The sequence below is a fragment of the Castor canadensis genome, chromosome 12, assembly GCF_047511655.1.
Source record: "Castor canadensis chromosome 12, mCasCan1.hap1v2, whole genome shotgun sequence".
Lineage (NCBI taxonomy): Eukaryota > Metazoa > Chordata > Mammalia > Rodentia > Castoridae > Castor > Castor canadensis.
The window spans coordinates 86,334,328-86,351,259 of record NC_133397.1 but is presented as its reverse complement, the minus strand read 5'-3'; the positions used below and the strand labels follow the sequence as shown (position 1 = coordinate 86,351,259).

At 41.2% G+C, this 16,932-nt stretch overlaps 1 protein-coding gene across 2 annotated transcripts; it reads right to left on the bottom strand.

Annotated features, from left to right (window-relative positions):
- Positions 1-505: 505 nt before the first annotated feature.
- On the bottom strand, positions 506-12,547 carry Pdcl3 (phosducin like 3). Of its 2 annotated transcripts, XM_020170425.2 has the most exons (6): positions 12,398-12,547; positions 9,020-9,149; positions 6,003-6,093; positions 5,618-5,761; positions 4,066-4,274; positions 506-1,296 (listed from the first exon to the last, which is right to left on the bottom strand). In XM_020170425.2, the coding sequence occupies exons 1-6, from the start codon at positions 12,401-12,403 to the stop codon at positions 1,160-1,162; spliced, it is 717 nt and encodes a 238-aa protein (XP_020026014.1). In that variant the 5' UTR covers positions 12,404-12,547; the 3' UTR covers positions 506-1,159. The 2 variants fall into 2 exon arrangements, with proteins under 2 accessions (XP_020026014.1, XP_020026013.1); XM_020170424.2 differs by lacking the exon at positions 9,020-9,149 and having other exon boundaries at positions 12,398-12,535.
- Between the last annotated feature and the right edge of the window lie 4,385 nt (positions 12,548-16,932).

Genomic DNA, 16,932 nt, shown 5'->3' with positions numbered 1-16,932 from the left:
CAGAAAATCTAACAAGGCAGCTCTCCTAGAAACCACACAGAACCAGCATGAGTGACAGGACTCAGCAAGCTTTTTCAACCTTGCAATTAAAATCTCAAGATAAAAACAGGCTTTCTGTAACTGTTTATCAGCAGCGCTGGCTCAAATAAAACAGAAAAATAAATAAGACACTTCTGACAGATAAAATCGGTGACGGCTACATGTTATTCTTTGAATGAGAGCAAAAAATAAATTTTACAATAAAAACTGAAAGAACTGTGTTCTCTGATTCTTATTTTTAAGATTCAAATCAGCATTAAATGCTTCATCATTCAATACAAATATTACGGAGTATTCTCCCTAGTTTTTCAGCTATCAACATCAATTCGACAAGAAGTGCTAACTGGGGCTGGCAGAGTGGCTCAAATGGTAGAGGGCTTGCTGAGCAAGTGTGACACTCCAAGTTCAAACCCCAGTGCCAAAAAAAAAAGTGCTAACTGGTAACAGGATTCTGACTCACAAAACATTCTGATACATTTATTTATTGATGTACTGGGATATAATTTGCTTATTGTGGGTATTTAAGTCTTACTTATTTCCCCCAAAGAATTTACTGTGACCTTTTACAATCATCCAGATTTGCTGGTTTCTCAACAGTGCGAGATAAACATTATTTTAACTAGAAAAATTAACCAAAGAAATATGGCAGTAAATTGAAATCTGTCAGTTACTGCTAAAACAATGCTATCAAAAATTTGTTCATTTCTTCTAAATAGGATAAATACTAAGTTTTTTTTCTCTAGAGATCATTTTTACATATTTTCTGTTGCTAGCTTGATGGACTAAACAATGAAATTAATAAGCTTAGCTTGCAGTTCTCACTGTATAATTTATTCATATAATTTTTAAAAGTCCATATTCCTTTCTATATATAGTTATGTCAAAAAATAGAGAATACTTTAATGACTTCTTAAAATATGTGGGAAAACAGATATTTGATAGCCCATTTGAATTTTTTTTTTAAAGAAATGTTATTAGAGTTCCTAGAAATTTAATAGAATTTCCACCAATAATTAATTCTCAAATATAAAATATTTAGAACATAATTGTAGAAAGGTTAAAAAACAAAACACAGGTGGTAGGTCGCATCAAGAAAGTTCCAAGTTACAGCACTGCAGCCTTAGTCAGAATCGCTGTCCCTCCTCGTGGGGACAGAGTCCCGCACCAAGGACAGCAGCTTGTCTCCAATGGGCTTCTTAGGGTTCTCCTCCAGGTCTGTCTTGACTGCTCCAGACTCAGACAGCTTCCATTCCAACTCTATGTGACAAGGACAAAGCGAATCACATAAGGCACCACACTTCACGGGTCCCTTCACCCTATGCATAGCAATACATAGTTTTCTGAGTGTAGAACACAATCAGCAAAATTTGGTGACACATTTAGTGCTATAATTTTAAGGTTCCAAAAAGAGATGGGAACAAACTTCAGACCTTTAGGGAAGGAAAATATTATAATACTTTTAAATACTCTTTCAGATGGTGAGACCAAATGAGACATTACATCCCCAACATGAACCTATAAAAATTACAGTAAGATACAAAGAATAAATCTGTCCTTTACTACAGTTTATCAGCTTGGGTAACTGCCCAGGAAAGAAACAAGCAGATTTCTATTTGGAGGAAATAATGTCCATAGGTCTGAAACATTTGCAGGAAATATCTCCACAGGTCTGCTGGCAATCTAATTTTAGTTAACAGGAAATTTTTCAGCTCCATATCCAATATCCCATCCATTAAGGTCAAAGAATACTTGTATGATAACATCCTAGAATGGATACATTCCATATTCAATAAAATTAAAATTAAATAAAATTAAAAAGCAAACCACCAGAAAGTAAAGAATCAGTCCCAGTATTTCCCTCTTTAAATCAGTGAAAATCCACATCAAGGTCAAGTGATGCATTTTTCATCAAAGAACCCAGGCAGAACTAGGGTACTGCCCAAGAGATTCTAAAACCAATAGCTTGGCTTAAAGGTAGACTAATGCAGAGATGCTCTGCTAAGTGGGTACTTCCATTAAAATCTGACAGCCAATTTTACGTGCTATTGATAAGTGCTCCCTGAAATGTAGTAGAATGGAGATTACCAGAGTTGGGATAGTGAGGATATTTTTGTTATAAGATAAGTAAGCTCTAGGGAGCTAAGGTACACCATGGTGAACTTGGCTAATAATGCACTACATATTTGAAACATATACTTGCTTTGATAGATCTTTAGTATTCTCACCAAAAAAGAGAAGAAAAAGGTAATTACGTGAGGTGATGGATAATGTGTTAATTAGGTGGGCTGTGATCATTTCATACTATATTCCTATATCAAAAAATCATGTTGTGTACCCTAAATAAATAAAAAGAGAGATGTATATATTTATTTAGGTCAACCACAACTTAACAATGCTAAGGGGAAGGGAGGGAGGTGCTCCATGGAGATGATTATTAATCCCAGTATGTTCAGCTCTAGGTACCTTGGTTGAATACTGTGAAAATTCCTTTTAAAAGATAAGATTTCTGGTTTCAACTCAAGAATATAGTTATATATCTACATAACTGTGTTTGTAATGTATATTTAGTATTATTATTCCCTTATACTCAATAATGGTATGTATAAATTGACTATTCCTCAAATAGATTTTTTTCTATAAATAAAGACTACAGCTACAATTGTATGTACATTGCTATAGTTCAAATGTACTTAGTCCCTGCAAAATGCATGAATTTGGTTGTTGATGCAGTGGTGTTGGGGCCTTTCAGTAAGATTAATGTCTTTCTCATAAGATTAAATCAGTTCTCCCAGAAACTGACTGGTCTTCAAGACAGCTGTTTGTTATAAAGTGAGCCTGGCACCTCCGCTCAGTCTCTCGCTCTTGCTCATGTGCTCCATCCACACGTGGCTGCTTCCCTTTCACTTCTCTACGATTACAATGCAGCACAAGGCCCTCACCAGAAGCCTAGCAAATACTGGTGCCATGCTTAGGGTCCCAGTCTCCAGAATCAGGAGCAAAATACGCCTCTTTCCTTTATAAAGTATTCAGCATCAGGTGTCTTGTTATAGCAACAGAAAATGCACTAAGATATATACCTATCTCACCTCACAGTATAATCAAAATAGATCAAAATTAGATAATATTAATCTGAAATACTGTACATTTTTTAACACTGGAATAGTATATAACTGCCTGAAATATCTCATATGTGTCTGTATTTCCCAGGTGAATCTTAGAGTAAAGTTTATCAAGCTGTATATAAATACACATTTTTGGAAGTTGGTAAAGCATACTTAGCTGTATTATTTCAGTAAAAAGAAAGAATTTTACTTGGCAGAGATGCTCTGGCCTCAGGTTCTCTTTCATGTATGGACACATTCTGATATTCCCAAGTGTAATAAGTAGAAAGGAATTAAAAAAGAAAAGGAACCTGCGGGGTGCCAGAGGCTCACTCCTATAATCCCAGCTACTCAAGAGGCAGAAGACTGCAGTTCAAAGCCAGCCTGAGCAAATAGTTCCTTGAGACCCAAAAAACCCATCACAAAGAAGGACTGGTAGGGCCTGAGTTCAAGCCCTAGTACGCAAAACAACAACAACAAAAAAAACTCTAAACCTTCCAGTATTAAGAGGCGGAATAAAGTGAAACATAAATTTAAAGCTACTGAGATATTCAACTGAGAAAATATTTCTGCAAAGGAATACAAAGATGTAGTGCCATAACTATGAATTAAAATCTTAGCTTAAGATCTATAACTTAAAACATTCAACTGAAGAGACAAAATGTATTTGATGCTAATGTGAAATATGTAAATGCCCTGTGCCTTCTCCTTACTAAGAGTTACCAGGCCCAGCCATTACTGCCTCTAATAACCTGTGTGCAGTGAGAGATCTATTGTGCTTATTCTTCCCACTTAGCAATCACCCAGGCAGAGGCAGAGGTGAACTGGACAAACCATCCTAACACCTGCCAAGTCCAAGGCACTCTCTTCAACAGAAATACTTCCCACCTTTCACATCCCCTCACCCATCTCCAAAAGCCCTTACCATCTCTTGTCAGGTTCATACCACCAAACACCAAAGGACCAATGAATTGAGCCTTGATATCACCTCCAAGGTAAACGAATATTGTGGGCAGATTCTTATCAGGATAATTGGGTATGCAGGTTGTTGAAATGGCTTTGACAAATTTGACATCTGGAAACTTCCTGGCAAGTCCACTGAGGTGCTGATTTATCAGAGCACACAAGGGAATACTATAACCCAGAAATAGAAGAGAAAAGCAACTGTGATCTCTGTGCATACAGAATAAAGCCCAACTGCCCTTCCACTGTAAAAGCCAAGATAAGTGTCACAAGTGGTTTGCAATTAGCAAGATGAATTCACATTTTAAAAAAAATGTTCAGAGCTGGGTGCCAGTGATCCTAGCTACTCAAGAGGCAAAAATCAGCCAGCCTGGGAAGTAATTTGCCAAACCCTATCTTGAAAATACCCAACATGAGAAAAGGCTGGTAGAGTGGCTCAAGTGATAAAAGTGCCTGCCTAGCAAGCATGAGGCCCTGAGTTCAAACCCTAAAACAGTCAAAAATAAATAACCTGAAGCCAGTGTCTTACACCTGTAATCCTAGCTACTCAGGAGGCAGAGATCAGGAGGACAGATATTGAAGTCAGCCCAGGCAAACAGTTTGCAAAACCCTACCTCAAAAAGAAACCATCACAAAAAATGGCTGGTGGAGTGGCTCAAGGTGTAGGCCCTGAATTCAAAAAAATCCAGTACTGCCAAAAAAAAAAACAAAAAAAAACACATAAATAAATGTTTAGTGAATATAAACAAATCCAAATTCCAATTTAATTGGACCTAACAATAATTCAGAAAAAAAAAATGGCTTCCTTGTTCTTACAAGGCTGAATGAGTCTAGGTCAGAAAGCATTTCCAGCTGGCAGAGTGGCTCAAGTGGTAGAGCACCTGCCAGCAAGCGTTAGGCCCTGACAACCCTAAGCACAGACAATCACTGACAAGATCACCCTCACCACCTGCAAGAATAGTTAATTATATGAAATTGTGAAATGCCAGAGTTCCTCTAGAGGGGTAACTTACAAATTTTTCCATCTCTCTCTCTTTTTTTTTTTGGTGGTTCTGGGGAATGAACCCAGGACCTCCCAAATGCTAGGCAAGCACTCCACTACGTGAGCAATGTCCCAAGCAGGAGATCAGGAGGATAATCATTCACAGTTAGCCTGGGCAAATAGTTTTTGGGACCCTAACTCTTGAAAAAGCCCATTATGAAAAAAAGGCTGATGGAGTGACTCAAGGTGCAGACTCTGAGTTCAAAACCCAATACTGAAAAAAAAGGAAAACTAAATCTTCATTTTACTGCTTTAAGAAAGACATTTGTATTATTCACAAATAACTTTAAAGTCTTAAAATGAAAATTAAGCTTTAAAGTCTGGGCAAATTAGCAACAAAAACCAAGATGGGAATAAAATAAAAAAACCCAAAAAAGCAAACACCAAAAACCTCTGATACGGCTTATGCTTAATACAGGTTCAAGACAAATTTAATTCAACATTTTATAAGCCATGTGGAAGATCAGCTCACCCTTGTTTGTAAAGGTGCAAGACTACCCACAAGCCCTCACCGGCTTTAGTAACTTCTTGAACATAATCCTTTCCTGAGATCTCCAAAACTTCTCCAAATTTATTTTTCAGCTGAGTTGCTTTCCACTCAGCCAGTCTTCGCTGCCTGCACAATAGGAAGAAAGGTGTCACAGCAAGCATTCATGTCTTACAAAAGGAAATCCTTGCAATAATCCAGTCTCATTTATTCACTTCATGGCAAAAGGCTAAGACTAGTTAATTGAAATTTGCAATTTAATTAAGTTTAATTAGAGTCCTTTGTAAATGTTATCTCAGTCAGGAAACTAATATTTTCTAAGAATACACATTTTATTACCATGCAAAACATCAATCTTTGTGGCACCCACCTGTACATTTCAATAGCCCGTTCATCCTCTTCATTGAACTCATCTTCATTTTCCTCCAGCTCTTCCAAAGTCATATCTTCATATGTTTTCACTGAATTCAGTAACATTGGCAAAGGCAAAAAGTTTAAAAAGATGAACAAACAAGCATTTCGGGTTTTCCCCTTCACTTTCCTGCTAAAGATGTGCACACAAAACCAGAAGACCACCATCCCACTAATAGGTAGCAGATAGACATAAGTGGGTGGCCATAAGAGGAATTAGATTATTATATTATTTACTTCCTATAAGAGGAAGTAAATAAACTTCCCAGCCAGGTGCAGGTGATTCTCTAGGCAGAGATCAGGAGGATCAAAGTTTTGAGGCCAGCCCCTGCAAACAGTTCAAGAGACCCTATCTTGAAAACACCCAACACAAAAAAGGCTGGCAGAGTGGCTCAAATGTTAAGAGCACCTGCCTAGCACGTGTGAGGCCTTGAGTTCAAACCCCAGTACCACCAAAACAAATTTATAACTCCACAGGTGACTAGTCTCTTGTTAAATCAAAGTAGTTTATCAAGGCCAAAGGGTATCACAAGATGTTTTCTAGTCTGTCAGTCACCTAAACCTTCATCCTTTCTTTACTGAAGAGTAAGTCATATGCTTGTAATCCTAGCTACTCAAGAGGCAGAGATCAGGAGGATCTCAGTTGGAAGCCAGCCTGGGAGAGACCCTATCTCGAAAAAAACCCATCATAATAAAAGGACTGGTAGAGTGGCTCAAGGTGTAGACCCTGAGTTCAAACCCCAGTATTGTCAAAAAAAAAAAAAAAAAAAAGAGAAAAATCACAGCCTACACATCAGGTAGGCCTGGGTCTGGGAGTTTCACACAGGTAATCTCTTTAACAAGATAAAGACCTAGTCCCAAGAGCTGTACCTTAGACATCCTGATAGACCAAGAGATAGGAATTTTACACAGGTAATCTCTTTAATTTAGCAAGATAAAGATCCAGGCCCATAGGCTGTATCCTATGGATCAGATGGATCTGGGGCTAAGAATTCCTCAATATCCCAGCCACAAATGCCAATCATCTCACTCTAGAGATACTCTTTCCTAATAAACTTTACTATCATTTTCACATGTTGCCTGAATTATTCTCTCACCAAATGTAAGGAGGGAGGTATATACCAGCACACTTTCAGGTAATAACACCAAGATAAAAATTGTCTTAAGATATTTCAATACTAAGTAAGAAGTTGAGCTTGTTTAAAAGTCAGGCCTACAAAAAAAAACCACATGAAAAAATGCTCACCATCTCTAGCCATAAAGGAAATGCAAATCAAAACCACACTAAGATTCCACCTCGCCCCTGTTAGAATAGCTATCATCAAAAACACCACCAACAGGTGTTGGCGAGGATGTGGGGAAAAAGGAACCCTCATCGACGGCCGGTGGGAATGCAAGCTGGTGCAACCACTCTGAAAAACAATATGGAGGCTTTTAAAAAACTAGACATAGATCTGCCATGTGATCCAGCAATGCCACTCCTAGGTATATACCCAAAGAAATGTGACTCAGGTTACTCCAGAGGCACCTGCACACCCATGTTTAGTGCAGCACTATCCACAATAGCCAAGTTATGGAAACAGTCAAGATGCCCCGCTATTCATGAATGGATTAAGAAAAATGTGGTATTTATACACAAAGGAATTTTACTCAGCCATGAAGAATGAAATGTTATCATTTGCAAGTAAATGGATGGAACTGGAGAACATTATTCTGAGGGAGGTTAGCCAGGCTCACAAGACCAATAATTAATTGTTTTCCCTCATATGTAGATTTTAGATCAAGGGCAAATACAGCAATGTGTTTGGACTTGGGTCACATGCTAAGGGGAGAGCACATATGGGAGGGAGGAATGGGGATAGGTATGAAAACCAAAACTTGAAAGTGTTTGATGTCCCTACTGCAGAGAAGCAAATACAATAACCTTAAAATGACAGAGGTCAATATGGGAAGGTGACCAGGAAGTAGTGAAGAGGGCAGGTAGAGATGAATCAATTCGGGTTGTAATACACTTGTGTATGGAAGCAATGCTAGGAATCTCTCTGTATAGCTATTCTTACCTCAACTAGCAAAAACGCTGTCTTTCTTATTACTGCTTATGTCTTCTCTTCAACAAAATAGAAGAAAAGGGCAGAACAGGTTCTACCTGGAAGCCAGGAGGGTGGAGAGGGAGAGAGGTGGGGAAGAGGGGGGAAAATGGCCCAAACAATGTATGCACATATGAATAAATGAATAAAGAAAAAAAAAAGTCAGGCCTATGGTGACATCTACAGATTTACCATTTTTCCTCCACACAATAAAGGTATGAATGAAAAGTTTCCCAGGTTTATAAAACCAGAGTTGTATTTGCCTCAAGTCTCCTTATCTGATCTACAAGTTCATATGATCCAAGGAAACTGGAAGGACACAAGGGTCCTCCCAAGCACACCTTTCCTAGAAGTAAAGGTGATTATCACATACTTCTTGGATTTTTCTTATAAATGGTAGACAGCTATAGCTTTTCTTATTACTAACTGCTATGAAATCTGTTATCTTGGATAATGTCAGAATTTGCTCAAAGTTTTTAATGTTTGTATACGCACTCTAAGAGATTCTAATTCAGCCTACCCTCACAGACTCCATATATTGCAAACACCTGCTTCTTCAAAATAAGCTATTTTACTTTAAGTCTTAGCCAAATCACAGATTAATTAAGTACAACCTGAAGACAATTTAAATATGAAAAACTTTAGTGAATTACAGAGCAGAATGTCATACACTCATGACCCAGACTTACGGGCCTGAAGGGCACCTGTGATGTTCCCCTAATTCTATGGTCCAGGAAGATGCCCTGTAACTGGCCTGAGATTCCAGTGACAAGGCGAGCACTCAGAGGTCTACTGGCTTGGCTCAGTGGATCCTTCTACCACTGCATGAGGATTAAGACAGTTATCTCTTAGTCCAGCTAGGGAACCAACAGAAAATGAGCAAGCTCACCCACTGACTGCTGGAGGATTCGCTGCTCCTCCTCTTCCTCCTCCTTTTCCCACTCATTCAGACTGTCCTTCGAGGGCAGGATGCCCTTTTTACGTAAGATGTCATTCCACTCTGTGTCTGCATTGGGGTCCTAGAACAGCAAGGGAAGGATTACATGAGTGACAAGTCTACTATGGAGGGGGCCGTGTGTTGCAAGGTGCCTAGTGGTAATGGTGGTTGGAAAGAAGGAATTTAAGCCAAATTGTTCTGTGGCATATTTCTGAGAAAGTGTCAGAAGACCCACAGCTGCTGTTCTGTTCTGCCTGCCTATTTCTCCTCCCTCCCCCCACAGAGGAGCTTAAAAAATGAGGATATGATGTGCATATCAGTATCAATGTTGAAACCAAGGCTCTGACTAGGATTCTGTCCAATTTTATTAATGACGCGCAGTGATACACGCACTTAATTTAAGTACCTATTATATAAAAATTACCACATCAGGCAATAGAGAAGCATAGTGAATTCAAGTCACCACCATAACAGTCAAGAGGAAGAGACAGACAGTGAACAAGCACACAATTTACATATCTTTTTCATTTTTCTTTTATTATTCATATGTGCATACAAGGCTTGGTTCATTTCTCCCCTGCCCCCGCCCCCTCCCTTACCACCCACTCCGCCCCCTCCCGCTCCCCCCCTCAATACCCAGCAGAAACTATTTTGCCCTTATCTCTGATTTTGTTGTAGAGAGAGTATAAGCAATAATAGGAAGGAACAAGGGGTTTTGCTGGTTGAGATAAGGATAGCTATACAGGGCATTGACTCACATTGATTTCCTGTGCGTGGGTGTTACCTTCTAGGTTAATTCTTTTTGGTCTAACCTTTTCTCTAGTACCTGGTCCCCTTTTCCTATTGGCCTCAGTTGCTTTAAGGTACCTGCTTTAGTTTCTCTGCGTTAAGGGCAACAAATGCTAGCTAGTTTTTTAGGTGTCTTACCTATCCTCACCCCTCCCTTGTGTGCTCTCGCTTTTATCATGTGCTCATAGTCCAATCCCCTTGTTGTGTTTGCCCTTGATCTAATGTCCACATATGAGGGAGAACATACGATTTTTGGTTTTTTGAGCCAGGCTAACCTCACTCAGAATGATGTTCTCCAATTCCATCCATTTACCAGCGAATGATAACATTTCGTTCTTCTTCATGGCTGCATAAAATTCCATTGTGTATAGATACCACATTTTCTTAATCCATTCGTCAGTGCTGGGGCATCTTGGCTGTTTCCATAATTTGCCTATTGTGAATAGTGCCGCAATAAACATGGATGTGCAGGTGCCTCTGGAGTAACAGTCTTTTGGGTATATCCCCAAGAGTGGTACAGTTTACATATCTTTATTGAAACAAATTGTGGCGAGTTCGATGACAAACAAGCTACTGGTCTGGAGAGTTCCTGGGCCCACATTCCACAGGATGGACAGAGATGTCCTCTAGCAGCGGTGACATTTAACCATCACCTAAGGATGGGAAGGAAGCATCCAGGGGAGTGGAGGCCTAAGAAGTAACTTTCCAGGCAGAAGGACCAGCATATGCAAAAGGATTGTGACATTTTGAGCATCTCAAAACTACCCTGCAATATACTTAGATGAGGAAAACTGAGGTGAGTGAGAATTCTCTAAAGGCAAAAGCTAAAAGGAAAAGCTGAGCCCCCTGGAGATGCTCCTAACAGCTAACATTTATTTATTTTTGGTGATACTGGGTTTGGCCTCAGGGCCTACTCTTTGAGACACTCCACCAGCCCTTTTTTGTGACGGGGTTTTTCGAGATAGGTCTTGAGAACTATTTATTTACCTGGGCTGGCTTTGAGCCATCCTCCTGATGGCTGCGTCCTGAGTAGCTAGGATTACAGGTGCGAGCCACTGGTGCATGGGCAGCTAACATTTATTAACTTTAAGTGATGGGTACTCTTCTAAGTCTTTACCTCTGTCTACTGACTTAGTCCTCACAAGTCTAAGTGAGGCATGTATTCAGAAAGGTATTACTATGCTAAACAGTCAGCCAAATTAATCAGCAATCATCAGAAAGACAATGTCAAGGTGGGCTTTTGGATCCAGACCCCAGCTGCCCAAGGTGGGTTTGCCTGGTTTGGTAGGAACACTGCCGAGCTCAGACTTGGTTTGGAATATAAACTCCAGTAGTGCTGTGGAAAAGGAAATGGGACAATCAGGCTTTAGCCCACTTGTACTATCACAATCTTGCTGAAATACATCACAAGAAAACAAGCAGAAACCTTTCAACACAGTGGTCAGAAGGCCTGTAAAGAGGTGAGGGACCTGACAAACAGAGAAAGCAAAGGAGACCAGAGGAACCCTGAAGCTTCCTCCACACAATTTAAGGGCTTAAGGCAGACTTGGTATATTTGTAAATGACCAGTCCCTCAAGCCTTCAATGGCTCCCTCAAACCAAGTCCACACCATCTGCATTTCCCATCTGACATTGAGCAGAAACTATTCAGAATTCCTGGCCACAAGGAGATCAAAGAGGGCTAGGTCCTTGGGCAGATTTCTAGAGTTTTCTTTCACTTTTCTTTGAGCTTTTGTCATTAGCAAAATCCAGCTACCAAAAAAAAAAAAAAAAAAAAAAAAAAAAAAAGCCTGTAATCCTAGCTACTTGGGAGGCTGAGATCAGGAGGATCACGGCTGGAGGCCAGCAAGAGCAAATAGTTCGCTAGCCCCACCTCCAAAATAACCAGAGCAAAATGGGACTGGAGGGGTGGCTCAAACGGTAGCGTTCCTGTTTTCCAAGCATGAAGACCTCAGTTCAAACTCCAATCCCACCAAACAACAACAACCACCAAAAAAACTGAGTCTGGGGTCTAGCTCTGGTAAAGCAGGCGCCCCAACCTAAACACAAAAACCGGGACAAGACAGTGAGCACTGATACCTCACGCAGCCCTCAGTAGAGTCAGGAACACGCGTGAGTTCTGCGGCTAATTTACAGGGGTAAGCACAGGCTGGCGGGACCCCTCACTTCTCCAAGCCTCAGTCAGGTCCTCACACGTACAATGGGCCCATACACACCTGCTCAGGTGTTTATTCTATTAAGAAAGTTAATAAACAGGAGGTAACTTATGACAACTGAGATCTGGCAAGTCTTTTCTAGGCCAAAGAGAAGATCGACGTCAAGGAGGAACAACCCCCCAAAACCGAGATTTGCAGGGTACGGTACAAGCGAGCAAGGACCACGCCCGCCCTTCCACGCTGCGCCTGCGCGGGACCCAGACGCATGCGACCTCCTGGGATCCGGCGGCGCCGGACAATTCTCGCAGGCCTGGCGCCCGCTGTCCCCACGAACCCACCAGGACAACGACCGCAGCCTTCGAGTCCCACACCCCGCCTGGCTCACCTGCATCTTGTCTCTAGTCGTCTACTCAGGCCAGCACCGCCACAGCTACTCCACCTCTCAGTTCTCCTCCGCTTAAGTGCGCAGGCGCTGCCTCGCCTCCTTCCCAGCCCGGTCTTTGCCACGCCCCCAGAGGCGAGGTGGGCGGAACCAGAGAGGAAGTGAGGCGCGCGGTGCCGCTCTGCGCATGCGCGCAACTGTTCTCTTTTCCCAGCCCGGTCTTTGCCCCGCCCCCAGACTCGAGCTGGGCGGAGCCAGGGAGGAAATTAGGGCTCAGAGTGTGCGCACGTTTTTCAAGGAATGGGCACGGAAGCTGCGCGCATGCACGAGACTGGCCGCGCCTACCCTCAATCTGGTGGCAGCTTGTCACCGAGGCTAGTTACTGGTGCTACCTTATTAGGTCAGGTCCTGGAGGGGCTGTCCGGTGGATGTGTCCAGTGGCAGTGCGACCTTCCCAGCGCCGGGCCAAATCAGTAAAGAGGTCACGGCCCGCCAAACAAGTCGAATAGAAATGCGTTTCAGTGAGTAGATGTCACGATTCAAAATGATGCAGGGTCACCTGGAAGCCATCCACTGTCGCTCAGTTTGGGGTTTGTGTCGGCTATTGTAGCTTCTGCGATACAGCAGGGAGCAAGGTAAGACCGGGGCTGGGGGTGTAGCTCTCGGTAGAAAGCTTACCTCTAACAGGTGCAGTCCCTAGGTTTCCCACCATCACTCACACAAAGACAAGAAGGTGAAAGTCATCTTACCCAGTTGGGCATTTGAGACTCATATAAGCAAAAGTGCTCAGCACTATGGCACTGAGTAAAACCCAGCAGTACAGCTTGTAAATGCAGGTGCCAGGCCCCACTCCCTGTAGTGAGGTGAGAGCAACATCCTACACACCTGAGTTAACGTGCAGCCAAGGAAACAGACACAAAACGCAGACCCACAGACACCTGTGGGGTAGGCGCAGGGCTTATTGGAATCACCTAGGAGTCCTCAGAAACTGCAGCTATCCTGGGGGTGCATTTCCAAACGATTTAAATCCCTGGAGAAGGGGCCTGGAACCAAATACTTTCATAGAGACCTAGGAGATGCTAACCGGTATGCCATTCATATACAGGGCATCAAATTTCTTGAAGTAAGCAGTTTTAATAAACATCCTAAAGATTTGCGTAATTCCAACCAAATTGCAGGCCCTTTTAGGTATTTGTTTATTCATTTATGTGGCAGCAAAGCATTTGTGAATCAATTTTCCCTGTTCTCACCACCAAAGTCAGGACTGGAACTAGTTTGGGAGTGACTTCCATCCTGTGCTGTCTCTTGGTTCTGCACAGCAATAGAGTGGGTGTTGTTTGGACCTTTCCCCACCCCCATCAGTGTCAACTGAACAATCTGTCCCTGGTTATTTTGGAAATAATGCCTTCAAATTCTTTTTACTGTATATATCAAAACAACTTCTTGTTAGAATGAGAAGGGAAATTGAGGCATGGGAAACAGTGGCCAGGAATTTACAAATAAGCATTGTACTAAGGAATAACTCTGTTAAAAATATATAGATACTGCTTTCCATGCTTTTAAGCCATATACTCCATCAACAAGCTACAATATTTTGTAAAAAGAAAAAAAGGGAAAAAGAGCAGCTCTCTCTCCCTGACTTTGCCTGCTTGACCAAAAAATAATCAGTGTGCTCTGAGAACTGAGCAAGGATATCTTAAAGAAAGACACTTAAAAAAATAATTTTTTGTGTGTGTGGTACTGGGACCTGAACTCAGGGCCTACACCTTTAGCCACTCCCCCAGCCATTTTTGTGATGGGCTTTTTCAAGATAGGGTCTCATGAAGTATTTGCCCAGGCTGGCTTTGAACTGAGATCCTCCTGATCTCTGCCTCTTGAGTGGCTAGGACCACAGGCAAGAGCCACCAGTAACAGTTTTGTTGTGTTTTAATACAAATATCCAGGGACGAATTCTTCAGTTAAATACATGTGAGACAAATTGTGTAGCTGATTCCTTAATTTAAAAATCCAACAAATTATTTTTTAAGGTTAGGCAGGTAGATTCTAAAGTTTGCATGGTAAAATAACAAGAGTAGCACAGGGCTGGCTGCCAGTAGCTCACACCTGGAATCCTATCTACTCAGGAGGCAGAGATCAGGAAGATTGTGGTTCGAAGCCAACTTGAACAAATAGTTCTGTGAGACCCAATGTAAAAAAAAAAAGAAAAGAAAAGAAAAAAAAAACCCACCACAAAAAAGGGCTCAAGGTGTAGGCCCTGAGTTCAAACCCCAGTAGCACAAAAAAAAGTAGCACAGGTAAGGGAGGGGCTAGCCCTAGCAGATATTAAAACAATGTGGTATGCACACATGAATAGACAATGGGATCAAAGCAGCAGCATAGCAAGCTCTGAACAAGTCCAGAAATGGAGCCAAGACATAGAAACATGCCTGCATGCTTAAGACCTCAGTCAGCAGGGGAGGGGTGATGGAGTTCAATGAAGGTGTTGGGATGATTAGATAACCATTTGAAAGTAGATAAAATTGAATGCAAACTTCATGGTGTATATCACAATAAAAAGAGGCAAAAGTGATAGAAAATGGGTATTCTTCCCCTCACTCCTTGGGGATATTTGTTTTTCTTTTTTCCTTTTTGAAACAGGGTCTTGCTATATTACCTATGTTGCGAAGGCTGGCCTCAAACTCACAAATCCATCCCCAGTCAGGAATGAATCAGGGAATACAGGCATGGGCCACCATGTCCATCTCAATTTCATAACTTAGAAATGAAAAAAGTCTTTTATGACAAACCAGAAGAAGTCAAGTGGAAAAAATGATATTCATCTACTTTTTTGGGGGGCTGGTGGTGTGGCTCAAGTGATAGAGTACCTGCTTTGTAAGTGCAAAGTCTGGAGTTCAAACCCTGATCCCACCAAAAAAAAAAAAAAAGAAAAAAAAACTACTTTTTTTTGCATAGGAATAAGTATATAAGCACACTGCCTTTGGTCTAAAATGAAAAGCTAAATAAAAAATTATGTGTATATTTATATTTGATCAATTTTGTAAGAAGAATAACAGGAAGAAAAAGCAAATTAATGAAAATTGCTAACTAGCTGGAAGAGATGAGGTGGTGGGGATATGGATGGGAATAAGAATCTTCTAATAAATTTTTATTTAGAATTGGATACAATTTTGTGGAGTCTGGTATACGTGCAACCCTGAAGATCCTCTTAACGAATACAAAATTATAAGTCAGGCTTGGTGGGTCACAACTGTAATTCTAGTCATTTGGGAGGCTGAGTTTGGGAGGATTGCGATCGGAGGCTAACCTGATCGAAAAGTTTGCAAGACCCAATTTCATCCAATAAAAAGGTGGTCATGGTGGTATGCACCTGTTAAACCAGCTAGGCGGGAAGCATATACAGGAGGATTTCCATCCAGTCCAGCCCAGCCATAAACTTGAGACACATTCAAAAAAATACCTAAAGTAAAATGTGCTGGAGGTATGGCTCAAGTGGTAGAGTGCCTGCTTAGCAAGTAGAAGGGCCTGATTTCAATGTACCACCAAAAAAATTTATGAGTATAAAATTACATATAAAAGGGATGATGGAGTGTCTCAAGTGATAAGAGTGCCTGCCTAGCAAGCATGAGGATCTGAGTTCAAACCGCAGTGCCACCAAAAAAAAAAAAAAAATTAGGCCAGTGGCAAGTGGCTCAAGCCTATAATCCTAGCAACTCAGGAGGCAGAGATCAGGAGGATTGTGGTTTGAAGCCAGCCTGGTGCAAATAGTTCTTTAGACCCTATCTTGAAAAACCCATCACAAAGCAGGGCTGGTAGAGTTCCTGCATACCAAGCATGAGACCATGAGCTCGTGAGTTCAAGCCACAGTACTGCAAAAAAAAAAAAAAAAAAAAAAAAATTAGGTATGAAAGTCAACATTCATTTAGACTGAAAAAAAGAAAAGTTACAAATTATCTATGTAAAAACTGACAAACTCCATAAACATCACAAGCTCAGAGAAGCATATCATCATCTGACATGTTTATAGAAATGCAAAAACATGTATGAATGAAGTCTATGATTCCCATAGACTAACTTAAATTCAGGCTTACACAAGTCAAACCCTGTCTCTTCTAGAACTACCCCAAATCTCACTCTATGACAGATTCCTGAGGATTACGTCTTACTACATTATATCCTCTGGTCTTGCAGCTTCATAAACACCACTCAGGGAAGGGTTGGTGGTAGTACTCCAGCAAGTCATTTCTGCCCTGGGATGGCCTTCAATAACCATGCATGGAAATAACTGCAGACTATTTAAATGTGTTATGGTAAATATACCCCCAATTCAGCTTCCCTTCAGTTGTTTTTCTTTTGTTTTTGTTTTTGAAACAGTCTCAAGATATAGCCCAGGCCGGTCTCCAACTTGTGATCCTCCTCCCTCAGCCTCCTGGAGAGTGCTGGGATTATATATGTGCCATTCCCCGCCCTCCCCCACACCCATCTGTCTGAGAAGTTTACTTGTTAATTGTAAACTACTTTACTCTTTGTGACTTTATTTC

What these genes read in the sequence shown, in the direction of transcription:
- Pdcl3 (XM_020170425.2), bottom strand. An exon ending in AATCCTCCAGCAGTCAGTGG is followed by an intron (nt 6,094 to 9,019) that starts GTGAGCTTGCTC and finishes TACTGAATTCAG; the next exon opens with TGAAAACATATGAAGATATG. An exon ending in TATGAACCTGACAAGAGATG is followed by an intron (nt 1,297 to 4,065) that starts GTAAGGGCTTTT and finishes CTTGTCACATAG; the next exon opens with AGTTGGAATGGAAGCTGTCT.